General features: G+C 35.8%; 1 protein-coding gene and 1 pseudogene across 1 annotated transcript; one reads left to right on the forward strand and one right to left on the reverse strand.

The window, feature by feature from the left end:
- Positions 1 to 1752: 1752 nt before the first annotated feature.
- Positions 1753 to 4366, reverse strand: LOC127119642 (UDP-glucose 6-dehydrogenase 4). The gene is made up of 2 exons (XM_051049914.1): positions 4194 to 4366; positions 1753 to 3502 (listed from the first exon to the last, which is right to left on the reverse strand). The coding sequence occupies exon 2, from the start codon at positions 3486 to 3488 to the stop codon at positions 2043 to 2045; it is 1446 nt and encodes a 481-aa protein (XP_050905871.1). The 5' UTR covers positions 3489 to 3502; positions 4194 to 4366; the 3' UTR covers positions 1753 to 2042.
- Positions 4367 to 20422: 16056 nt separating this feature from the next.
- On the forward strand, positions 20423 to 21051 carry LOC127123372 (uncharacterized; annotated as a pseudogene).
- Positions 21052 to 21453: the final 402 nt, after the last annotated feature.

The following is a 21453-nucleotide window of genomic DNA, read 5'->3' on the forward strand; positions in this document are numbered from 1 at the left end:
ATCAAGGAATCACTCGCGAAACTTTGCTCCTCCGTAGCTTCCGTGATCTCTTCCATTTCTGATTCTGCAAGGGAACAGTGGCACCGTCTGTGAGAATCGACTTCTGATTCCTACGATTTCCACGAAGTTAACTTTGATTATCAAATCTAAATCTGAAAACACCTTCGACAAAAGAATCAAGGTTCCTTGAAGTCGAGATCTCAGTTCCGTGGCGGCGGAGACTGCCAAATTCTGATCTGATCCTGATCGATGGCTCATCTCAGCCTTGCTCCGCCGAGAGATGACTCCAAAAGACATCCTTATATCGGGATCCAGTTCTACGATATTTCAATCGACCAGAAGTCTCGACCCTGAACCCTCAACAAAATCGTTTAATAAACTCCCTCAGATCTAGGATCAGATTCACAGAGGAAAAATCGAACAACCGGGCTACAATCCTGGACCTCCTCCACTCAAATGGTACAGGGTCCGGTCCGCGCTAGATGTCGCATCATCGTAAGAGCCTCACGTCGGATGTCTCATCATTGTAACGACCAGAGTCCGGTCTTGAACAATCACCAAAGGTCCAGGACTGCAGAATGATATGAGAGTTGCGAGATGAGGGGCAATCCCAAACATGGGGTAACTCAGTAGATTAGGCGATTGGTCGGGTATCTGTTCGATGGAGTAAGTAAAGGCCACATTGCTCTCCATCGGCTGGAGAAGTCCTTAACACCCGAATTTGTTACCAAGGGAAAGCTAGGGGTGACGGTTAAGGTGTAAGTAAGAAGAGGGAGGGCACGTATCTGTCGAGGCATGTCAGGTATAACTACCTAGAAGGTTTTGCACGAGACAAAGCTAGAAGGGCATCAATGAGCTTTACCATCACACATTCCAATCAGAATCTCCTCGGCACTCGATCAGATAGTCGTTCATCCATGACATCTCGAAGGAGATCCTAGTCCAAAGATGTCGGTCCAACCCGACCCTGGGAAGCAGAGTCAGACGCATCCATCAGAGACCAGACGTCTCCCAAGCCAAGGACCCAATCCTACATATCAAGCAACCATCAAGTCACCCGGATAAATTGGGATACAACCAATGCAGTTGGCAGTCGACTCCATATTTCAGGGGTGTTGTCGGAGATGCTTGGCACATTTGACTAAAGCAATCAAATCCACTTGGTGCCTTGCGCATCTAAAGATTTTAGAAGTATTGTCAAAGACGCTTTGCACATCCAACTAAAACAATCAAATTCCCTCAACACCGAATACACTTTCAAAATCCAGAGATATTGTCGAAGACGCTTTGCACGTCCAACCAAAACAATCAAATCCTTTCAACACCAAGCTACGATCAATTATGCTAGAATGCTATAGGACAAGAGAGAAGTACCACTCCATTTGTTTTCATAAAAAATGTCTCATCTATACTTTTTCGTTGTATCAAAATAATTATCCATTTACATTACCAATATAATATTTATTATTATTTTTTCACTACTATACCCCTATTCATTATCCATATTCTTCAAATGAGACAGAAGGACTAGCGATTAGGAGAAGTTTCACTAAAATATATTATTTTCTCTATCATCTTTGAGATGATTCAAAAGCAACATCGAATGTTTTTAATAAATTAATCGTATCAACTGATAACTGATTAATTTATACTACTCTTTCAAAGCAAGAGCACCTGAATAATGGTTGGAAGGTAGTGTGACAGAATAAAAAAATATTGCATCCTACATAAAAATAAGAAAACAAACACAACTAAAAGAAATGATATTCATTTATAAAATTTCCTTCACCATCAATTTATTACATTAAACCATGTCGAAAAATAAGGATATTTAGTTAGCTAAAGAGACAATAGTAATATTTGGGCTTTAGCTCTAACTTGCCACCAAAATCTCATCAAAATCAAAGTAACATGAAAGAAAGAAAATAACAGCAACAGAAATATATCTAAACTATAAGAATAATAGCAATGCATCTTCCTTTCTGAAAAATACCAACAAATTCATCCCTAAATGCAAATCCATCTTGTGATTTTTCTCTTGTTTAAGCCACTGCAGGCATGTCCTTGAGCCAAGCATCTAGTGGTTTTCCAATGGAATAAACAATGAAACCAATTTCCCTCAGCTTTTTAACATCCACAACATTCCTTCCATCAAAGATAAATGCAGGCTTCTGCATGTTGTCGAAAACTCTTTGGTAATCAAGGTTCTTGAACTCGTCCCATTCGGTCATAATGCAAATACCATGTGAGTCCTTCAACGCCTCATACGCGTCCCAAACCACAGAAACTTGTTTGTTGGAAGTTGTTGGGCTTGTTGGTTGAAGATGAGCAGGGTGATCCCAATCAAATTTCTTCATTGCCAAATCCTTCAAGATTTGCTCTTCAGAAACTTGAGGATCATATATGCTCAATTTAGCCTTGTCTCCCAATAAACCCTTGCACACATCGATCGCAGGAGTTTCCCTAGTGTCGCCGGTGTCCTTCTTGAAAGCAAATCCCAAAACAGCAATCTTTTTTCCTGACACCGTGTTGAACATGGAAGAAACAACCCGGTTCACGAATCGAGATTTCTGGTAGTCATTCACCTTAATGACCTGTTTCCAGTAGTTAGCAACCTCGGGAAGGCCATTGCACTCGCAGATATAGACCAAGTTCAGAATATCCTTCTGAAAGCACGATCCACCAAAACCAACACTAGCATTCAAGAACTTCGGTCCAACTCTCGAATCAGTTCCGATCGAGTGAGAAACCTGAGCAACATCAGCACCGGTTGCCTCGCATAGCGCGGACATGGCGTTCACAGAGGAGATTCTCTGTGCCAAAAAAGCATTGGCGGCAAGCTTCGAGAGTTCAGCAGACCACAAATTGGTGCAAAGGATTCGATCCAAAGGGACCCAATGAGCATAAACATCTCTCAAAGTATGGATAGCCTTTTGACCTTCAGGAGTTTCCCTACCTCCGATAAGAACACGATCCGGATTATACAAATCTTTGATAGCTGTACCCTCTGCAAGAAACTCAGGGTTAGACAAAATTGTGAAATTAATACCCTTCCTATTGTGAGTCAAAATCCTCTCAATTGCCTCGGCTGTCTTAACCGGAACAGTCGACTTCTCAACAACAATTTTATCAGATTTTGAAACATCAGCAATCATCCTAGCAGCACTCTCCCAGTAAGTAAGATCAGCTGCTTTGCCAGCTCCAAGACCTTGAGTCTTTGTAGGAGTATTCACCGAAACAAAGACGATATCAGCCTCAGCAACATGCTTCTCAACATCAGTGCTGAAGAAAAGGTTCCTTCCTCTGCACTCCTTCACCACATCATCAAGACCAGGCTCATATATTGGTAGATGCTCACTGTTCCAAGCATTGATTCTCGGCGCCGCAATGTCCACCACAGCTACCTCAATCTCAGGACACTTCAAAGCAATCACAGCCATTGTTGGACCACCAACATAGCCAGCTCCAATACAGCAAATCTTCACCATTTTTTCTTAGCAACCTGTTATAACCAAAACAATCAAAACTCAAAATCATCGCACAACTTTTTCTAAACCAAATTATAAGATCTAAATCATATGCACCGACATCTCTGAAAAACAAACCTATGTAATGGACACCGACAGGTGTAATTAAGTTTTATATATATATATTTTTTTTTTGTCTACATGTCAATGTCGGTGCCCTGTCTATGCTTCATAAATCATATATAAATACAATCACATTGAGAACGAGATCTGTAATTTCCATGAAAAAAATTCTCACAGATCCAGAGGATACTACTTGAATAAATTACAAAATGATTAAATTAAAACCATCAAAACGTTCAACTGAATCATCATTCTCTGTTTCTTCACATGCAGACACAAAAACAAAAAAACAGTGAGAAATTACAAATATTCGAAATCACGTTATTATATAATCAAATATCAGATCTAAAGACAAATCATTCAATAAAGCCAAAACAACAGATCCATCCATTAACAATTCAACCGAATCACAGACAAAAACAAAAAATAATTAGAACATATAATGTGATCAATGAACTAAAGTTACGAACGAAAGAAAAGCAGAAACGGAAACCAGAATGCAACCTCGAAAGAGAGAAAAAACTCACTCGCAAACTAGAGAAGCAAATCAGAGAGAAAAAGAAGAAGGAAGAAGCGAAATTATACGAAGAAACGTTGAGTTACCTTAGTTAAGGAGAGGTTGAGAACGAAAGGAGGGAGAGAGATCTGAGGGGAAGGAGTAGAAGAAATCAGAGGATGAGAATTGAAAGAAGACGCGTCGCAATTTATATAGGAGTTAAGACAGTGTGAGAGATTGCGTCACCATCATTAGTCGTTCGAAAATTAAAATAACCAAGTAAGTGAGTAATCCATTCTATAGGCCATAATTTTCTTTTCTTCGCTAAAAGATTACTTCTAGATCAACGCTTGGGTGAATAACACGTTTTTTTCTTTTCTTTTTATGTGTATTTTTCCTTTTCCTATCTTTTAAGTTAACCATTCTCAACTAATTTTTTTTTAATTTAATCACAATTAATAGTATAATTTACTTTAGCTTGTCTTAAATAATAAGAGAGAAATGGGATGATACGGTAAATTAATTTTACATGATCATTTACTCTATCAAATTTAAATGACATTGTAAAAAAAAATTATACAGTAAATGCACCTCCATTAAATTTATAATAAGAGAAATGTATTTTTGTCTAATTTAGTTCAAATACATTTGATATTTATTTTTTAAAGAAAAATAGTATATTTTGAATTAAGATGAAAAAATAGGCAAATATATATTATTTCTATTAATATTAGATTTTAAGGTCTAAACAAAGGTTTTGACCATTTTCAACTAATTAACTATTTATTTTATTTGATTAGTTCTATTAATAGAAATTACTTTGTTTTATCATAAATATAAAGTTAAAGTTAAATATATTTTATTTAAATTTAGATTAAGTATAGTAAACTCTTATTTTTAGTAAAAAAAATCAGAGGAAAAGAATAGTATTTTTTATTAAGATGGAAAAATAGGATCTGACATAATATATTTAACTTTTATTATTATTATATTTTCATATCTAAACAACATCTAAACAAACGTTTTATTGTGATTTTTAACTATTTTTTCTTTTGCTTTTTTTTTCTATTTTCAACTATATTTGTCTATGTGTATTACTACAATACTTTTTTAACGGTAATTAATTCTTTCACAAAAGAATTTTAATTCTACAGTAAATAAATACAATTTTATTAATTTCAAAATTTTAAATAAAAAAATATATTATATTGTCCTATTACTCAACGATTCAAATTTCAAATTTTATCTTAAAAAATTACTCTTGTAATTATTATATTATTTATTATTAAGAAACCAAAATGAACATGATAATGGAATAAATTTTCATTAATTTGGATCAATTAGAATGATCAATTATATACACAAGTGGTTGCTTCCACTATAGCTATTGTACACTACACCCAATAGTTTCTTAAGGGTTAAGTAACTGGAAAATTATTAGCTTGCAAGTTTGATTAGGAAGTGATCAAAGCTTATAGATAAGCAAATATGCCTAACCCAGATAATAACATGTTTTTACTTATGGCAACTCAGGAAGATGTAATAATCTTTAAATGATTATGATGACAACAACACTTGAAGATAAGTAAATGTTGAAGTTCGTTCAAGCCGTTAAGGATGCATAAGATGGTTAATCATGTCATTCCTCATAATAAGTCTGAAGATTTAGGATTTGATGATAACCATTGATACTCTCTAATGATCACATATGACTTCAAGATATCTCAAGCCTCAACTACAAGAAGATTCAAGTGAAGTGCTCATATGTTTGGTGTATCCGACAAGAGACTTGAAGCTTCAGAGTGTAAAAGAGAGGAAGTATGAAAACTTGCCTAATTGTATCTGAGTGATCAGTATTTTGTAAAATACACAAGGCCGTTTTGGTAAAGTAATATAGCTAAATCACAGACTCACTAAAAACTATTTTTAAAGCCTATATTTCTCAAATAAAATCGCCTAAAAATATTTTGGAGTCTAAGAAGATGAAATGGAAATTCTCAAAATAATCAGGACAAGTTTTTGAAATGTCTAATCGATTAGACCAACTACTTAATAGATTAGATAGGTGAAAATGAGTCTATAATCGATTATGACAGTTTCTTAATGTATGGTAATGACTCTCTATCAAAAAAAATTAATTGGGCTCAAACAATCAATTGTTTTTGATACCTAATTTATCAGCTTTAGGATCTAATCGATTAGGCTATCAATTTTGCACATGGATCATCTCCTTCTTAGAACCATTATTTGCCTTATAAATACAGGTCTTCCCTTTTAGTTTTTCACATCTAGAAACATGAGATATTTCGCATTCCTCTCTCTCATTCTCTCTCTAAAATATTTCTTTTTTCTATCACATAAATTTGGCTATAGCACTTTGAGAAAGGTTCATGTGTTTAAATGAGGAAATTGTTATGGAAGGGGTAATATTATAAGTTCACCAAGAGTTTGTTTTCCTCTTGAGTGAATCTTTCTTCCTTAGCAAGTATTTATTTGGGTTTTGAGTTAAACATGTTAAAGTATCTTTTTGGAGGATTAATGTTAAGTCTCTGTTTGATTCGTGAGTTTATCCATTTGAGGAAAAGCTCTCCATTTGGGTTCATGAAGAATAATTAGAGAAAAATCTTCATATCAGTTATGTGAGCTCAGGCTAGTATAAAAGCTCAACTGGTTCAAGATGAGCCTGGTGTAAAATCTCGGTTCGGTTCATGGTCAACCCTTTATAAAACCTCAGTTCAGTTTTGAGGATAACTAGTTCAAAACTTTAGCTTGGTTCGAGATAAGTCAATATAACTTCAGCTCTGCTATAAATAGGTAACCCTCTTTTCTCTTCTCTTGCATCTCATACTTTTCTCTTGTTCTTATCACCTTGTCGTAAGTATCATCATGGTCTCATCAAAATGTCCTCAATCCGAAGACACCTCTTCAAGAAGACTTTTTATGGTGGTCATAATATCAAGAACTCAAGAAATAAAAAGGATGACTAATCTAAGAGTGTTTCGACCATATTTTATGGAGGAAAGCTTCCTCGGAAGCTACAAACCATACATCCATATCTGTCAAGGATCGTTGAGAGAGTTCATCACTAAGGTGCATGATCGAATGTTTCCAAATCTTGTGAAATAATTCTACTTGAGTTTAACGATTGTAGGAACATTTTTAGAGTCAATTGTAAAAGGAATTGAAATCAACATCCATGCAGATCAGTTTGGAAGAATATTTGAGATACCTTTCTGTAGTGGTAAATTCATGACCATCAAGCTATGGATAAACTTGACGTTAATAAAACCAGAGTCGCCACCGCGCTTTTATTGTTTCCAAAGGAAAAGGGAAAAGTACGAACAAAACTCAAAGATAAGAAGTTTTCAAATCAAAACTAATAAAATGCCAGAGATTACAGGTAAGAGGTTGGTTATAGAAAGGGAATATGTTAGCTCCAAAGTGTCCTAGGGAGCCCTTTTTTATGTGCATATGTTTTTGGTTAAAATGATGTTTGATAAAATATAGAGTGTGAGGATGAGAAAATAATTCATTGATTATATTTTTTGTGTTTGACAAGACCTTTGGTCTTAAGCCTACGTACCAACATAAAAATGAGGGATCAAAACCTCGTAGTTCATGGTAAAAATTTCAAAGAGGTTGGTGAATTGATTTTAACAAAAAAGTTTAAGTAAAAGGGCATAAAAGGCCAAAGATTTGAATGAGGTTGTTAGTTCTTTTTGTCTTTTGAAATTTAAGTCAATATGGTTAAGTGTATTTACAAATTTGATTAAGAAAAGATTTTAAAATTCATTGACATAAGGTCAAAGTTTCTAATCACTAAAACATGTCTAAGTTTGAAATCACAAGCAAAGAAGGTTTTTGAAAAGAGGGAGAGATTTTGAAATTAAATAAGTGGCAGGAGATGAAGAGACTATCCTAAGCAAAAATTAAAAGTTCAGAGTTGAAAAGATCTGACCAACGGGATGCAATCCAACAGACAAGAATGTCATATAGAAACCCATTTTCCTTTGGACTTTGATCAAGCAATAAGCAATAAGCAATGAGCAATATCCAGACATCATAAAGATCAAGGCATCAAATAAAGATAGCCATGTCCAAGCAAGTCTTCCAATAGCTAGCAGTCTTCATTGTCTTCCAATGTAGCTGATGAAATATTCCTTGATAAACTCAGAATAAAACATCAGACATATGCAATAACAAAATAACAATTAAGCACAGAGACAAAGTAGAGGATGAATCAAAGAGATACAAGGTCTTGCATCAGATGAAAGTCACTGTCAAAGATAGCTCAATCTCAGATGTTGGCATTGGCCAAGTCCTTTAGCACAGGGAATGTTGCCTAGTTCTAATTCCAAAAGTTCAGATCAAGTCCCAACAGTCCACCAAATTTTTTTTAGGGTTTTTTTTTGTTATTATGTGTTTTATGATCCTAAGACCACAAATAAAATCAAAACCCACAAACAAATATGTACAATCACAAGTCATGGCTCAATCAGCAAAGTAAAAAAAGGGACTTAAACATAAACAAGTTGCATGAAATCTAAAAGGCAATGAATGACAAATGACTGAAATTTAAATTGCATAAAGTAAATGACTTGAAAGTAAAAGCATAATGAATAAGAGCTAGTAAAAGGTTAGTCAAATGTTAGTGTTGAGTTTTAATTGATTAAATCATTCTTTCGAGAACACCCAACCATTCATTCACAAGTATGAATCCTTGAACCAAGACATCCTCCATGAGAAGGGCTCAAACTTGGATAATTCAACAAGTATGCCACTAGCTCTCATGAAAGGAAAAAAGGTCAAGTCTTCATACAATACCATGAAGAATGGGAGACTTACAATCTCACTTACTAGAATTCTATGCTTTGAGGGTCAAATTTAGCTCTATGTTAAGCAATCGTAATTGAACTTATGTAGAAGTCACAACTATCTGAGGCCAGGAAATAAAATATAGGTGTTAATGCATGTTAGAGATTTGGTACAAAGAACCAAACTCCTAAAACATACCACACACTAAAAGAAAATGGAAGGGACCTATCTCAGTCAGACTTGTATTGATTCATCTGACACAAGGTCATTGATGAATCAATTAGCATTTAAACATTAGAGATTTCATTGGTCAAATGAGGGAATGGGGAAGAATTGGGATGAAGATGGAGAGGGAGGGGGAAATAGAAACAAAAATTGATCATGAGAGGAATTTCATCTGATCAATACCATTCATTCATTTTGGGAGATGAAATGTACATTTCATCAATCCCCTAAATCCAATGGTTTTGATCAAGCAAAAGTCAAATCAACCATGACCAAGGCTCAAACAGAAAGTCAAACATCACAAGACGATAAAAGTGGCCCAACATAATTTTAAACATTTAATCAATTAAAAATCACATTAAAAATGAATTAAAATACATTTTAATTTGGACAAAACCTCAAATTCCTTCAAAACACCAAATAAATGGCCAATGGATTTATCCTACGTAAAAGGACCTTATACAAAAAATTTCACAATTTTTAGAAAGTTAGAAGTATTTTTAAGCAATTAAAAATATGCAAAAAAACATTTAATTCATGAAAAATACCAAAGTTAATCCAAAAAATAATTTTAATTCAGAATATGGAAGAGAAAAACATTTAAAGATTTTTGGTGAAAGTCCCATATTTTTTGGATTAAAAATAAAATTTCTATGAATTAAATAAAATAAGGCAATTAAATGGAAATTCGGAAAATACAAAAAAAAAAATAAGGGCCATCAGATCTCCCTTATTAATTGAGGTGGCAGATCTGATGGCCAAGCGTGTACTATCCACGACGCGCTTCAGTCAACGCACCATACACATGGTACTCTAAACCAAAGATTGTGATTAAAATGTTTGAAACAAATCAGAAGGTTGGGAAGGTGTCAACGCACCACCGGAGCCCTAACTCCAGTCTTCTTCTCCGGTGGACCTCACCGGACTGGTCCACGACCAACCTTCACCAAAATAAAAAGTATGGAGATGGTTTTAAAGGAAAAATTCTTAGGAGCTCGAATCTGACCTCTATTTCATCTAATTCCAAGTATATTGAAAGATACATGGATTTTAAATTTGAGGTTCATGATCTGAGTTACTTCGATGTGACCTCAAAGCAACTCAATCTTATTTCCTACATTGGTAGGACTTCAGACAACCAATAATCAAGCAAAATAGTTGAGAAATGAGGGAGAATCGAAGAGGATAATTTTAAGAAAAATCACCTTCGGGTAGCTTCAATTCAGCTTGATCTTGCTTCCAATTTGCCTTGGCTCGACTCTAGAAGCCTGCAGAAAGTGAAATGGATCAAGGAGAGGCTTGGATTCTTGGAGTTTCAATCTCAAAACAGAAGGAGAATTAAAACTCCATTTCAATTGAAATCTTCAAGTTTATCCTTTAATGGAGGCTAGGGATGCAAGGGTTCAAATCTTGGGCAGAAGGGATCCTCATTCTGATCGCAATGGTCATGTATAAATAGGCTAACAAGTTGCTTTTCACACATTTTGAAATTTTGCCGATTTTAGCAACTTTGTTGCATGGATTCATGGGCAATGATTTGGGCCCAATTTATGATGCAATCACATTCCAATTCGTACACAATGGATCCTGCAGCATTAACATGTAAGCTTGCAAAATGAAATGGACAAATGAAATCAAATCTTGCCAAAATAAACCTCTGAAAGGAACCATGCGCAAGTCCCTCAAATCTTATCCAAATGAAGTGATCTTGGACTTTTTGGAAAGGTGACATCAAGGGGAACAACTTTGATGTTGAACAATTTTCCATTTAAATATTGGATCATGCTGAATTTTGTGGTGGAAGGTTGAGAAATCAAACATAATTGAAAACATTTCTAAGTACCAAGTCAAATGGCCACTTCTTCCACCTTGAATAACTTTTGGCATGTGTTTCATATGAAAATGGTTTCTTCATCAAAGTTATAGCTCTTTCAATACTATTTATTTTAGTCATAAATTTGACCTCATTTGAATTTTCCATGAGGGAGGTATGCATTTTAGAAGTTGAGAAAAATTGCTTTGTCAATGGTAATGACCCAAAATGACCTATAATGTTTCCTCTTGGAACATGCCATTGCAAGTTTAATTTTAAATTTCTAAAACAATAAAAGTTGTATAAGACATCTTGAAATTGATCATGAAACTTGGATGACCTTCATATCATAAAAGTTGAGCAAGTTATGGTCCTTGGAAGTTGACCTCTTAACTAGGGCACAAGCAAAATGACCTATAATGTTTCACCATAAAAAATGAATTTATAAGAAACACTAGCTCTTGATGTCAACATGAAATTTGTTTGTAATGTCATAAGGAGTAACTTTTCTCTTGGATTAATTTTCATATGACAAAAATTGTAGGAGATAGGATCTAGGGAACCCCAGCTTTGACCAGTTGACTTTCTCTGGTCAACCTCTTTGAACCAACTTGCAAACTTGAAGTTATCTTGATCTTTTATACTCATGGAGGATCATATATGCATAATATGATGTATGATTAAGTATCCCTTGATATATTTGACCAAATGTTGAAGAAACTTGTTGAGGAAGTCACACAAGATACCTAGATGAATTAGGGTTTCCAAGGCAAACTAGCTTCAAACTCTTGATGAATTCTTGATCAAAATGATAAATGAAGAACATGGGAATCCATATATGATGCTTTGAAGCAATATGGACCATTGCTGGATTGATCTCCTTGCATTGAGGGCCTCAAACCCTAGTTATGAGCTTGAGAAGGCATAGCTGGATACACACACTACCTACAAAAGAAGCAAAGACATACATAGAAATATTTTTGGTATTTCGGTTAGTAAACAACTAAAAACAAAGCATGATATAATAAAATGTGTTTGGTGATCTCTCCCAATGCAAACCCAATGAATGATGGGTAAGGAGAAAGCCAAGGTGTGATCCCAAAGCCAATGCAAATGATGAGATAGCATGAGGGATCTTATGGTCAAAATTGGGATCTTACTGCTACCCCTATTTAAGGACATTCTAACTGAGGATGTGAAGGTTAAAATATTCGTATCAACTCAATAGAATGGAATTAAATAAAAACATCAAGAAATAAATTTTGGTCCCTAAGAGACCTCATGATACATATGATACAAATGTTAAAATAATCTTTGTGGGGAATATATTGTCACAAAGGAAAAGAATTCGGAGAGACTGAAAGTCCACAGGAGCACAATGCATTCCGTAAGGAAAAACATACTGAGGAGACAAAGACTCTAGGGGATAAAAAGCTATGCGTAGGCTAGGCTACGACTTGATAACTGATGGAGAAACAAGAGGTTTTCCATGAAAATAAATCAATGCAAAAACGCGTCTTGGGGATAAAGTTATCTGCAGGGGATGGCGACTTCACTGAGGAAATATGTGCTCAAACTCAATTGGGGAAGAACGAACTTTAACACAGGAGTAAAATAGATGTATTATCTACTATCAGTTACTGGTTAAGAATATCAATACACTCAGATAGAGGGACATCCGTTACCGGTTAGGGTAAACATATCAAGGATGACTCACTGAGGAAAAAGAGGTGTATTCATTACCGGTTACTGAGTAAGAATGACCTACTGGGGAGAGAAGATTAACTAGGATTTACAACTACCTGTTACTAGGAAGAACACCAAAAAATGAACATATCAAGGATAAACTCAAAGTAAGAATATTCGTCATCGGTTAGGATAAACATATCAAGGATATTCCACTTGAGGAAAGAGGAAGAATATCTGTTGTCATACCAAAAAATTCACCCTACCTCTCACAAAGTTCATCTAGGTCACTAACCTTAATCATATGCATATCCTTGTGTTCATTCATTTCACCCACATAGTCTTTGGTCCAATACAAGAGGACATGTATCATGGATCCAAAGCCTTATGCTTGCACCTAGTGAGAGCTAGGGTTCCTCTGCAGATAAAGGTGGCTCAATCAGTCAAACCTTAATTTGAGGTATCTCTTGAAGCCTATGTACAAGCTCAACATTGAAGATTCAACCGTTTCTTCTTGATGAAGAAAAACCCTAGTTTGAAATCCTTATTTGATCATGATATCCTTGAACCCTGATTCCTGGCCACTACTCCTTGTGTGTATCCCATAACCCTCAATTTGTCCCATTCATGTTCATTTCGTCAGATCATTTCACCTGATCACTATTAGCCCTTACTTAGTTCATTCAAATGGCAATTCCATCATCACAATCATTACAATGATTCATTACACGAAAGAATGCAAAAGACTAGAACTTTGACTAAGCGTTGACTTTGGTCATTAGTTGACTTTTTGGTCAACTTTGACCAAAGTCAACCATGTAACTAATATCATTTTCCAAGTCATAACCAACTATCATTCATGTTCACCTGTAAACATTTTGAAACCATTCAAAAACAATTTTAACACTTTCATTTTCATGACACATCTATTCCGTTCTCCCAAGTACACAGACCATACAAGCATGTGTGTTAAGCCTTTCATTTCAAACTCACATTCAAATTTTCCATTCAAGTCCAACTTTCCATACATTTCAATTCACATATGTTCATAATTTCAAAGCAGTTCAAAACCGTAATCCTAAGTTACAAGATTTACAAACACTAAACCAAGATCTCACATCACACTTTCAAACGAAATTCGAGTTACAATTCACCTTCTATCCAGATGCCAAGACCGCTGAAAAATAAAACATAAATTCTGTGAAATACAACTTCTCCTTGGAGATTGCTTATCAGGTTAAACTGTGTGTGTGAGAGATGGAATCATCACAGCATGTGGCTGAATGGAATGAAGTGCAAAGGATTGCTATAAGTGTTGACCTTGTTGACGTTGCTAAAAAGCAACTTGAATTTCTTGCTGATGTTGATATAAATCATCATCTCTATGATGGTCCTGTCCTTGATAGAACTATCTATAGGTACCATGATTGTTGGCTTCCCGTTCTTGCCAAGTACTCTGAATCTCGGATTTCAGAAGGTCCTTTGGTAGTTCCTCTCGACTGTGAATGGATTTGGCACTGTCACAGGCTCAACCCGGTAAAGTACAAACTTGACTGTGAAGAACTTTATGGATATGTACGTGATAGCTTTGATGTTGTCTCTACTGCTCAAGGAATTGTTGGCAGCCAAGTGGAAAAAAATCTGGAACAACTTATATCCAGATGAGCCCTACAATTCTGATTTGATCGATAGTCTTCCAAAGTACATAAAATATGATCTGATTTCAGCTGTTAAGAGGCAGATCCCATTCCTTTACCAAATATCCAAACCCTGTAGCTGAAACCATAAGCTAATCAGAACCATATAAACCTTGTAAAACCATACATTCATGGGTTAGAATAATAACAAATCCAGCAAGTCACAATGCATCTGATGATATCAGGGATTCAACTGGCATTGTTGGTCGCGAGTCCTTAGAGAGGTTGCGTTCATCAGCCTCTACCCCAGGTTTGATCGAACTTCAGAACCATAGTGTAAATTCTCACAGTTTTTCATCTGTTGTTGGTTCCTCTCTGTCAAGGTCGACGACCCTTGAATCACACATTATTGGGAGACCTGTTAGATATGGACTTCCTCATGTGGGTAGCGAAGTTTGCTCTGTTGAGAAAAGTGGTGCTGGTCTTAGTGGCATTAGAGATTAACTCATCGTCATCATTGTAGCGGTAAATTCATGATCATCAAGCTATGGATAAGCTAGACATCAAATAACAAGAGTCGCCACCGCGCTTTTATTGTTTCCAAGGGAAAAGGGAAAAGTACGAACAAAACCCAATAATAAGAAGTTTTCTAATTAAAACTAATAAAATGGCAGAGATTACAGGTAAGGGGGTTGGTTACATAGAGGGAAGGTGTTAGCACCCAAAGTGTCCTAGGTACTCCTAGGGAGCCCTTTTTTTGTGTGCATATGTATTTTGTACAAATGATGTTTACAAGCAAATAGAATGGGGGGATTAGAAAAGAATTCATTAGTTATATTTTTGTGTTTGACAAGATCTTCGGACTTGTGCCTACGTACCAATATAAAAATGAGGGATCAAAACCTCGTAGTTCGTGGTATAAATTTCAAAGTGGATGTATTACTTTTTAACAAAAAATTAAGTTTGAAAGGCACAGAGGCCTAAAAATGGTTTGAATCAGTTAGTTCTTTTTTTTTTGGCTTTTGAAATTTTTAAGTCAAGTATAGTTAAGTCTATTTACAAGTTTGATTTAAGAAAAGAAGTTTGAAAATGCAATGGCATAAGGCCAAAGTTTCTAATTTGCAAAGGGTCTAAGTTTAGAAAAACAAGAACAAGCAAAGAAGATTTTAAAAACAAGAGGGAGAGATTTTGAAATTAAAGAAATAGGGAGGAGATGAAGAGACTAATCCTAAGCAAAAATTTAAAAGTTGAGAGTTGAAAAGATCTGACTACTGGGCTGCAGTCCAATAGGCAAGAATGTCATATAGAAACCCAAATTCCCTTGGACATTAGAATCAAGCAACAAATAATGCATAGAATATCAACTTGAAAAGCAAGACATCAAATAAATATGGCCACATCCAAGCTTAGCAACTCCATGATCTTCTTCAAATTTTCCCATGTAGCAGATGAATTCCTCAATGCTACAAGTCACAGGTTCACAATAACAACTTCACAATGATCAGGTTACAGATGAACTCAAATGGATCTTTCAAGGATGTATCAGATGAAGTTTCAGATTACAAGCACTTGGTTACATGAAAGTTGGCATTGGCCAAGTCCTTTGCATAGGGAGTGTTGCCTAAATTCTAAGTCCAATTGTCTCAGATCAAACCAACAGTCCACACAAGATGTTTTTTAGGGTTTTTGTTCTTATTATGTACATTAATGGTCAAAGACCAAACAAACAAACACAATATACACAAACAAAATATATCACACAAATATGGTCCAAGTGGATAAAGTAAAAATGACATCAACATAAACAATTAGAATGGTATGAATAGTGGCAAATGAATAAGGCTTAAAAAATAAAGTGCACTAAAGTAAATGACTTGAAACTAAATGTTAGTTATTAATGAGTTATAAGTTAGTATTGCTTTTGCTTTTTTTTAAGTCATTCTTTGGAGAACACTCAAGCCACTTATCACAAGCATGGATCCTTGAACTAAGACATCTTCCAAAGGAAGGAAAAAAGGCCAAGTTTCCACATAATACCATGAAAGAGGGGAGACTTACAATCTCACTAACTAGAATGCTATGCCTTTTTGTGTCAAAGTTTAGCACTATGTTAAGCAATCGTAATTGGACTTATGTAGAAGTCACAACTATTTGAGGACGGGCAATATAATTTTGGTGTTAATGCATGTTAGAGACATAGTATAATGGACTATGCTCATGAAAGATACCACACAGAAAAGCAAAAGTGGTGGCCTAATCTTATTCATACTTATGTTAATTTTGTAATCAACTAGCCTTAGGATGTAGAGATATCATAGGTCTATGACAAGAATGCATAAAGAAGGGGAATGAGATGAAGAGGGAGGGACCATAGATCAAACTCAAATTGGACAAAGGAGGACTTTTACCAAACTAAGATCATTCATTCATTTTGGGAGATGGAATGTACATTCCATCAATCCCCTAAATCCAATGATCTTAACCTAGCAAAGTCAAATCAACCTTGACCAAGGCCCAACAACACAAGTCAATCAAAAAGGCTCAACACAATTATTTTGGCATTTAAACAATTAAAAATACTAAAAATGATACATTAATTTAAATATGGTTGGTCAAATTCCTAAAACCACATCAAAACACCAAAGAAATGGCCATGAGATTTATCATAGGTCAAACAAGGTCAAAGGACATTGGAGAAAATTTTTCAGAATTTTTGGAAACTTAAAACTATTTTTGAACAATTAAAAATAACCACAAAATTAATTAAATCATAAAAAATATTAATAATGATCCAAAAAATAATTTTAATTCAAAATATGAAAGAGGATTTTATTTAAATTTTTTTGGTGAAACTCTCAAATTTTTTGGATCAATATTAAAATTAATATGAATTAATGAAAATCAAAGGAATAAAATGAAAATAAGAAAATACAAAAAAACGCGGACCACTTGATCTCCCTCATTAATTGAGGTGGAAGATCAAGTGGCCACAAACGCGCGTTCCATGATGGAACTTAGTCAGCGCGCCACACAAGTGGTAATCAAAACCAACGCTTGTGATTAAAACATTTTAAATGAAATCAATGGTTCGGGACCACGCCACATCATTGCCGGAACAAAGTGTTGGTCGTCTTCTCAGGCGACCTTGGCCAGACTGGTCCAATAATTACCATGACATAAATGAAAAAAGAGGATATGATCTGAAAGAAAAAATGGCGTAGAACACGAATCTGACCTCAATTTTAACTAACTCCAAATATATAGAAAGATATGAGGAGTTGAATTTTGAGGTGAGTCAACTGAGTTGCTTCGATTTGACCTCAAAGCAACTCAATCTTCTTGCCTATATTGGTAGGACTTCAGACAACCAAAGATCCAAGAGAGTTGATGAGAATTAAGTGAGAATCGAAGAGAAGAAAAAATATGGAAAATACATTCAATGTTATGCAGAACTTGATCTCTCTTGCTTCAATTCTTGTTTGATCTTGCTCCAATAGCTTGCAGAAGTGGATTAGGAATGGTAAGAAGCTTTGGATCCTGGAGTTTTTGAATCTCCAAACAGTGAGATTCAAACTCAATTTTCAAGTGAAAATTATCAGGTTTTCCTTTGAGTTATGAGGGTTTGAAGAGTGGAGACAAAGCTGGCACGCAAGGATCCTTTGAAATGAGCTAAGAGGGTCTCTATTTATAGCAAATTAATGTGTTATTTGCACACTTACAATTTCTTCCAAATTTGGCAATGTCATGTTCAAGCTTGCATGGGTGTATACAGGCCCATGAAGAAATGCACTAAGGTCCAAAACCAACTGAAATGAGGTCTGAATCAAGCTTGATTGGCAAGGCAATGTGAAATGATCATTTGAAGTTTTGATTTTGCCAATTGATGCATGCCTGTTAACACCATGCGCAACCCTAACAAACTTGATCCAAAATTAATGAATTAGGACTCTTTGGAAAGATTAAATCAAGAGGAACAACTCTTACGTTGAACATGTTTCCGTTTGGAACTTGTATCACGGTGAATTTTGAGGTGGAAGTTTGGAAATTTTAACATGTTGGAAAATTTTCTAAGTGTTAAGTCATATACTTCAATGTTCCACCTTACTAAACGTTTTATGTGAGCTCCAAATAAGAAAAGTGTATTCATAAAAGTTGTATCTCTTTTAAATACCTTCAAAATGGTCACCAATTTGACATCATTTGGATTTAGAATGAAAGAGTTATGCATTTTTGAAGTTGAGGAAAATCACTTGTTGAATGGTATTGGTCCAAAATGACCTATAATGTATCCTCATATCACATGCTCATAAAAGTTGATTTAACTCTCACTCCAAACATAAAAGTTGAAGTATACATCTTTAATTTGATTCTGCAACTTGAAAATATTTGATCTCATAAAAATTGAGCAAGTTATGACCTTGGGAAGTTGACTTTCAAATTAGGGTTTAGACAAAATGACCTATAATGTTTCAACATAGGAAATGACTTTCCAAGAAAAATTAGCTCTAGACCTTAACATGAAAGTTGTTTGGAATGTCATTTAAAGTAACTTTTCTCTTGGAATCATTTTCATATGATGAAAATTGTAGGAGATAGGGTCTAGGGAGACTCAGTTTTGATTAGATGAATTCATCTGGCCAACCACCATCAACCAACTTGCTATCATGCAATTCTATTGACTTTTTAGGCTCATGGTAGATCATATATGCATAATATGATGAATTTTGAAGTCCCCCTTGAGTAATTGGATCAATTGATAAGGAAGCTTGTTGAAGAAGTTACTCAAGATACCCGGACAAACTAGGGTTTCCAAGGCAAACCAACTTCAAACTCTTGAAGAAATCTTGATCAAAATAACATGCAAATATCATTGGGACTCATATATGATGCTTAGAGACATTATGGATCATTTCTTGGTTGTGCTCTTAGCTATGAGGGCCTTAAACCCTAGATGTGAACTTGATAGATCAATGGTGATCATGCCCTTCCTACAAAAGAGTTAGGCAAATAACAAAGACATATTTTTGTTTTTTGGTTAGTGAAATGATAATATACAAGTATGATACAATCACATGGTACTTGGTGATCTCTCCCAAAACAAACCCAATGAAAGAGGGGTAAGGAGGATGCCAATGTGTGATCCCAATGCTAGTGCATATGATGAAATTGCATGAGGGGTCTTAGGGTCAAAACTGGGGTCGTACAATCATGTTTATATTGCATTTTCCCAGAGCTCCGGTTCTCCATTAAAGATAGCAGCAACATTTATTACTTTTGTTGCATTTTGTACCACGCGTACAGGCTCATCTACATCCTGGAAGCTGAAATAAATAACCCTCTAAATTGAAGTTATACAGTCCCTATTATGTGTTTCTTCCATCGTTGCATGGGCCGCAGAGAAAGTGATGTGACCTTTTGTATCAGCCTCCATAGCAAATTTATATCCTGAGTAAAATCGAGAAGCCTGGCCAAACTCAGACGAGTTCGAACAGATATGACGTGGTTACCGGCAGCATGAGCATTAGTAACCTTCGGCAAAGTAGCCTTATCCATTGCCACTTAATTGTTTAAGTTATCAACATCAGATGCTGAAGATGAAGGACATTCACCTTGAGAAACCACTTGAAGAGTTGATTGCAACTCACACCGATCTCGGTTTGTACTAAAATGTTCACAGTAAACCACTCTCATGTATGCCACCTCCATGCATTTATATGCCAAATCAGTTGCTGCTGTTTCTTGATGACTTTCATATTCATGGCACATGACTTGAAAAGTTTGGCTGCTATGGCAGAAATTTGCATTTGACTCATCTCCCCGTACTTGCTAATCTCATTGTGACAAATTTCAAAGATCCTCAGTGCAGAAACTTCAAACCAACACTAAAGTAGGCCGCATTGCTTTCAAAATCAAATTCAGAATTCTTATAGTGACCTACACTTTCTTTTAGTTTTGCGGAATCTTCCAGGGTGCCAACGGCAGTCGCTCAACACTTGTTCTCATAGGACTTGACACAGTGAGTTGTTGGCCAGGTGCAACACTTCCAGAACTACAATTAACTAAGACATTGCCGCTAGCATCAGCAGAATTTCTCACTAACTTGGTCAAACAACTGTTGCCTGCAGGAGCTGGATGTTCATTAGAAATATCTCCCTTTTGATACCGTGTTACAAAAAATGTTTCTAAGAGTGTTCTTGCTGAGTCTAAGGATACAAATGTTGCTTTTGGTACTGATGATCACTCCAATACATGCTTAGAGATGTTAAAGAAGGGGGAACTTCAGAAGAGGGAACCAATGTTGTCTAGTCAGTTCAGAGACATTGACACCATTGTAAGGCACAAAACTTTTAATCCCGAGACTAAGCGCCCTTACACCATCAACATGATTGAATGCCTCGTGAAGGATATTCACTTCGCAGTTGATCCAAACAGCACCTCCAAGAAGTAGGCTCTGTAAGTGATTCAGGAGCTTCGGAAGCGTTACCCTATAAGACGGTTTCCATTAACGATACGTTGTGCTTACCTTGAGGAGGAAGTACATGTCCTTTTAGAAAAGCTGAGCTAGTAGAAGGCAGCCGACATTTCTAAAGAAGGGATTGCTGCTCAGTTATCTCCTGTTTTTGAATTAGAACCTAGTATATATAAAGATCGTCATGACCCTGTTATGGATAAGATGCATTTAAGATTTGAAGTTCTTGCCCATCCTCTTTATTTGGACGGGGATACCCCATGGATCAGTATAATGGTCATGATGACAAACACACACCACCATCAATCCTCAACACCGCCTCACTTTTGCTACTCTCTCCAATTCCGCTTCATGGTTAAGGAACGAATTTAGCAGCAAAGTGGAGTCAACAATCGCAGCAATGTGAGAGCTTTCAGCGGTCAACCGGGCCTTACTACTGTGTTCCAACTTGCTGATCATGAAGCTGGAAAGTCCGGTACGCAGGATTACATTTTAAGAGTGATTCTATTCTACTGCAGATCAATAGGGCTCCCACAACATCAGTGGCCTGTGAACCAAAGGCCAAACACAGTGACAAACTCAAGCCCAAACCATAGTACATGGAGCAGTGCCTGACCACAGCCTGTATAACATCCAAAGACATAGCAGTCGATCCAAAGTAACTTTCAACAAATGATTAACCTACACAAGAGAAACACGCAAATCAAGCTAAATAGTACACC

Source organism: Lathyrus oleraceus, chromosome 2 (genome assembly GCF_024323335.1).
Source record: "Lathyrus oleraceus cultivar Zhongwan6 chromosome 2, CAAS_Psat_ZW6_1.0, whole genome shotgun sequence".
Classification (NCBI taxonomy): domain Eukaryota; kingdom Viridiplantae; phylum Streptophyta; class Magnoliopsida; order Fabales; family Fabaceae; genus Lathyrus; species Lathyrus oleraceus.

What these genes read in the sequence shown, in the direction of transcription:
- LOC127119642 (XM_051049914.1), bottom strand. Translation starts at nt 3,488, where the DNA reads ATGGTGAAGATTTGCTGTATTGGAGCTGGCTATGTTGGTGGTCCAACA.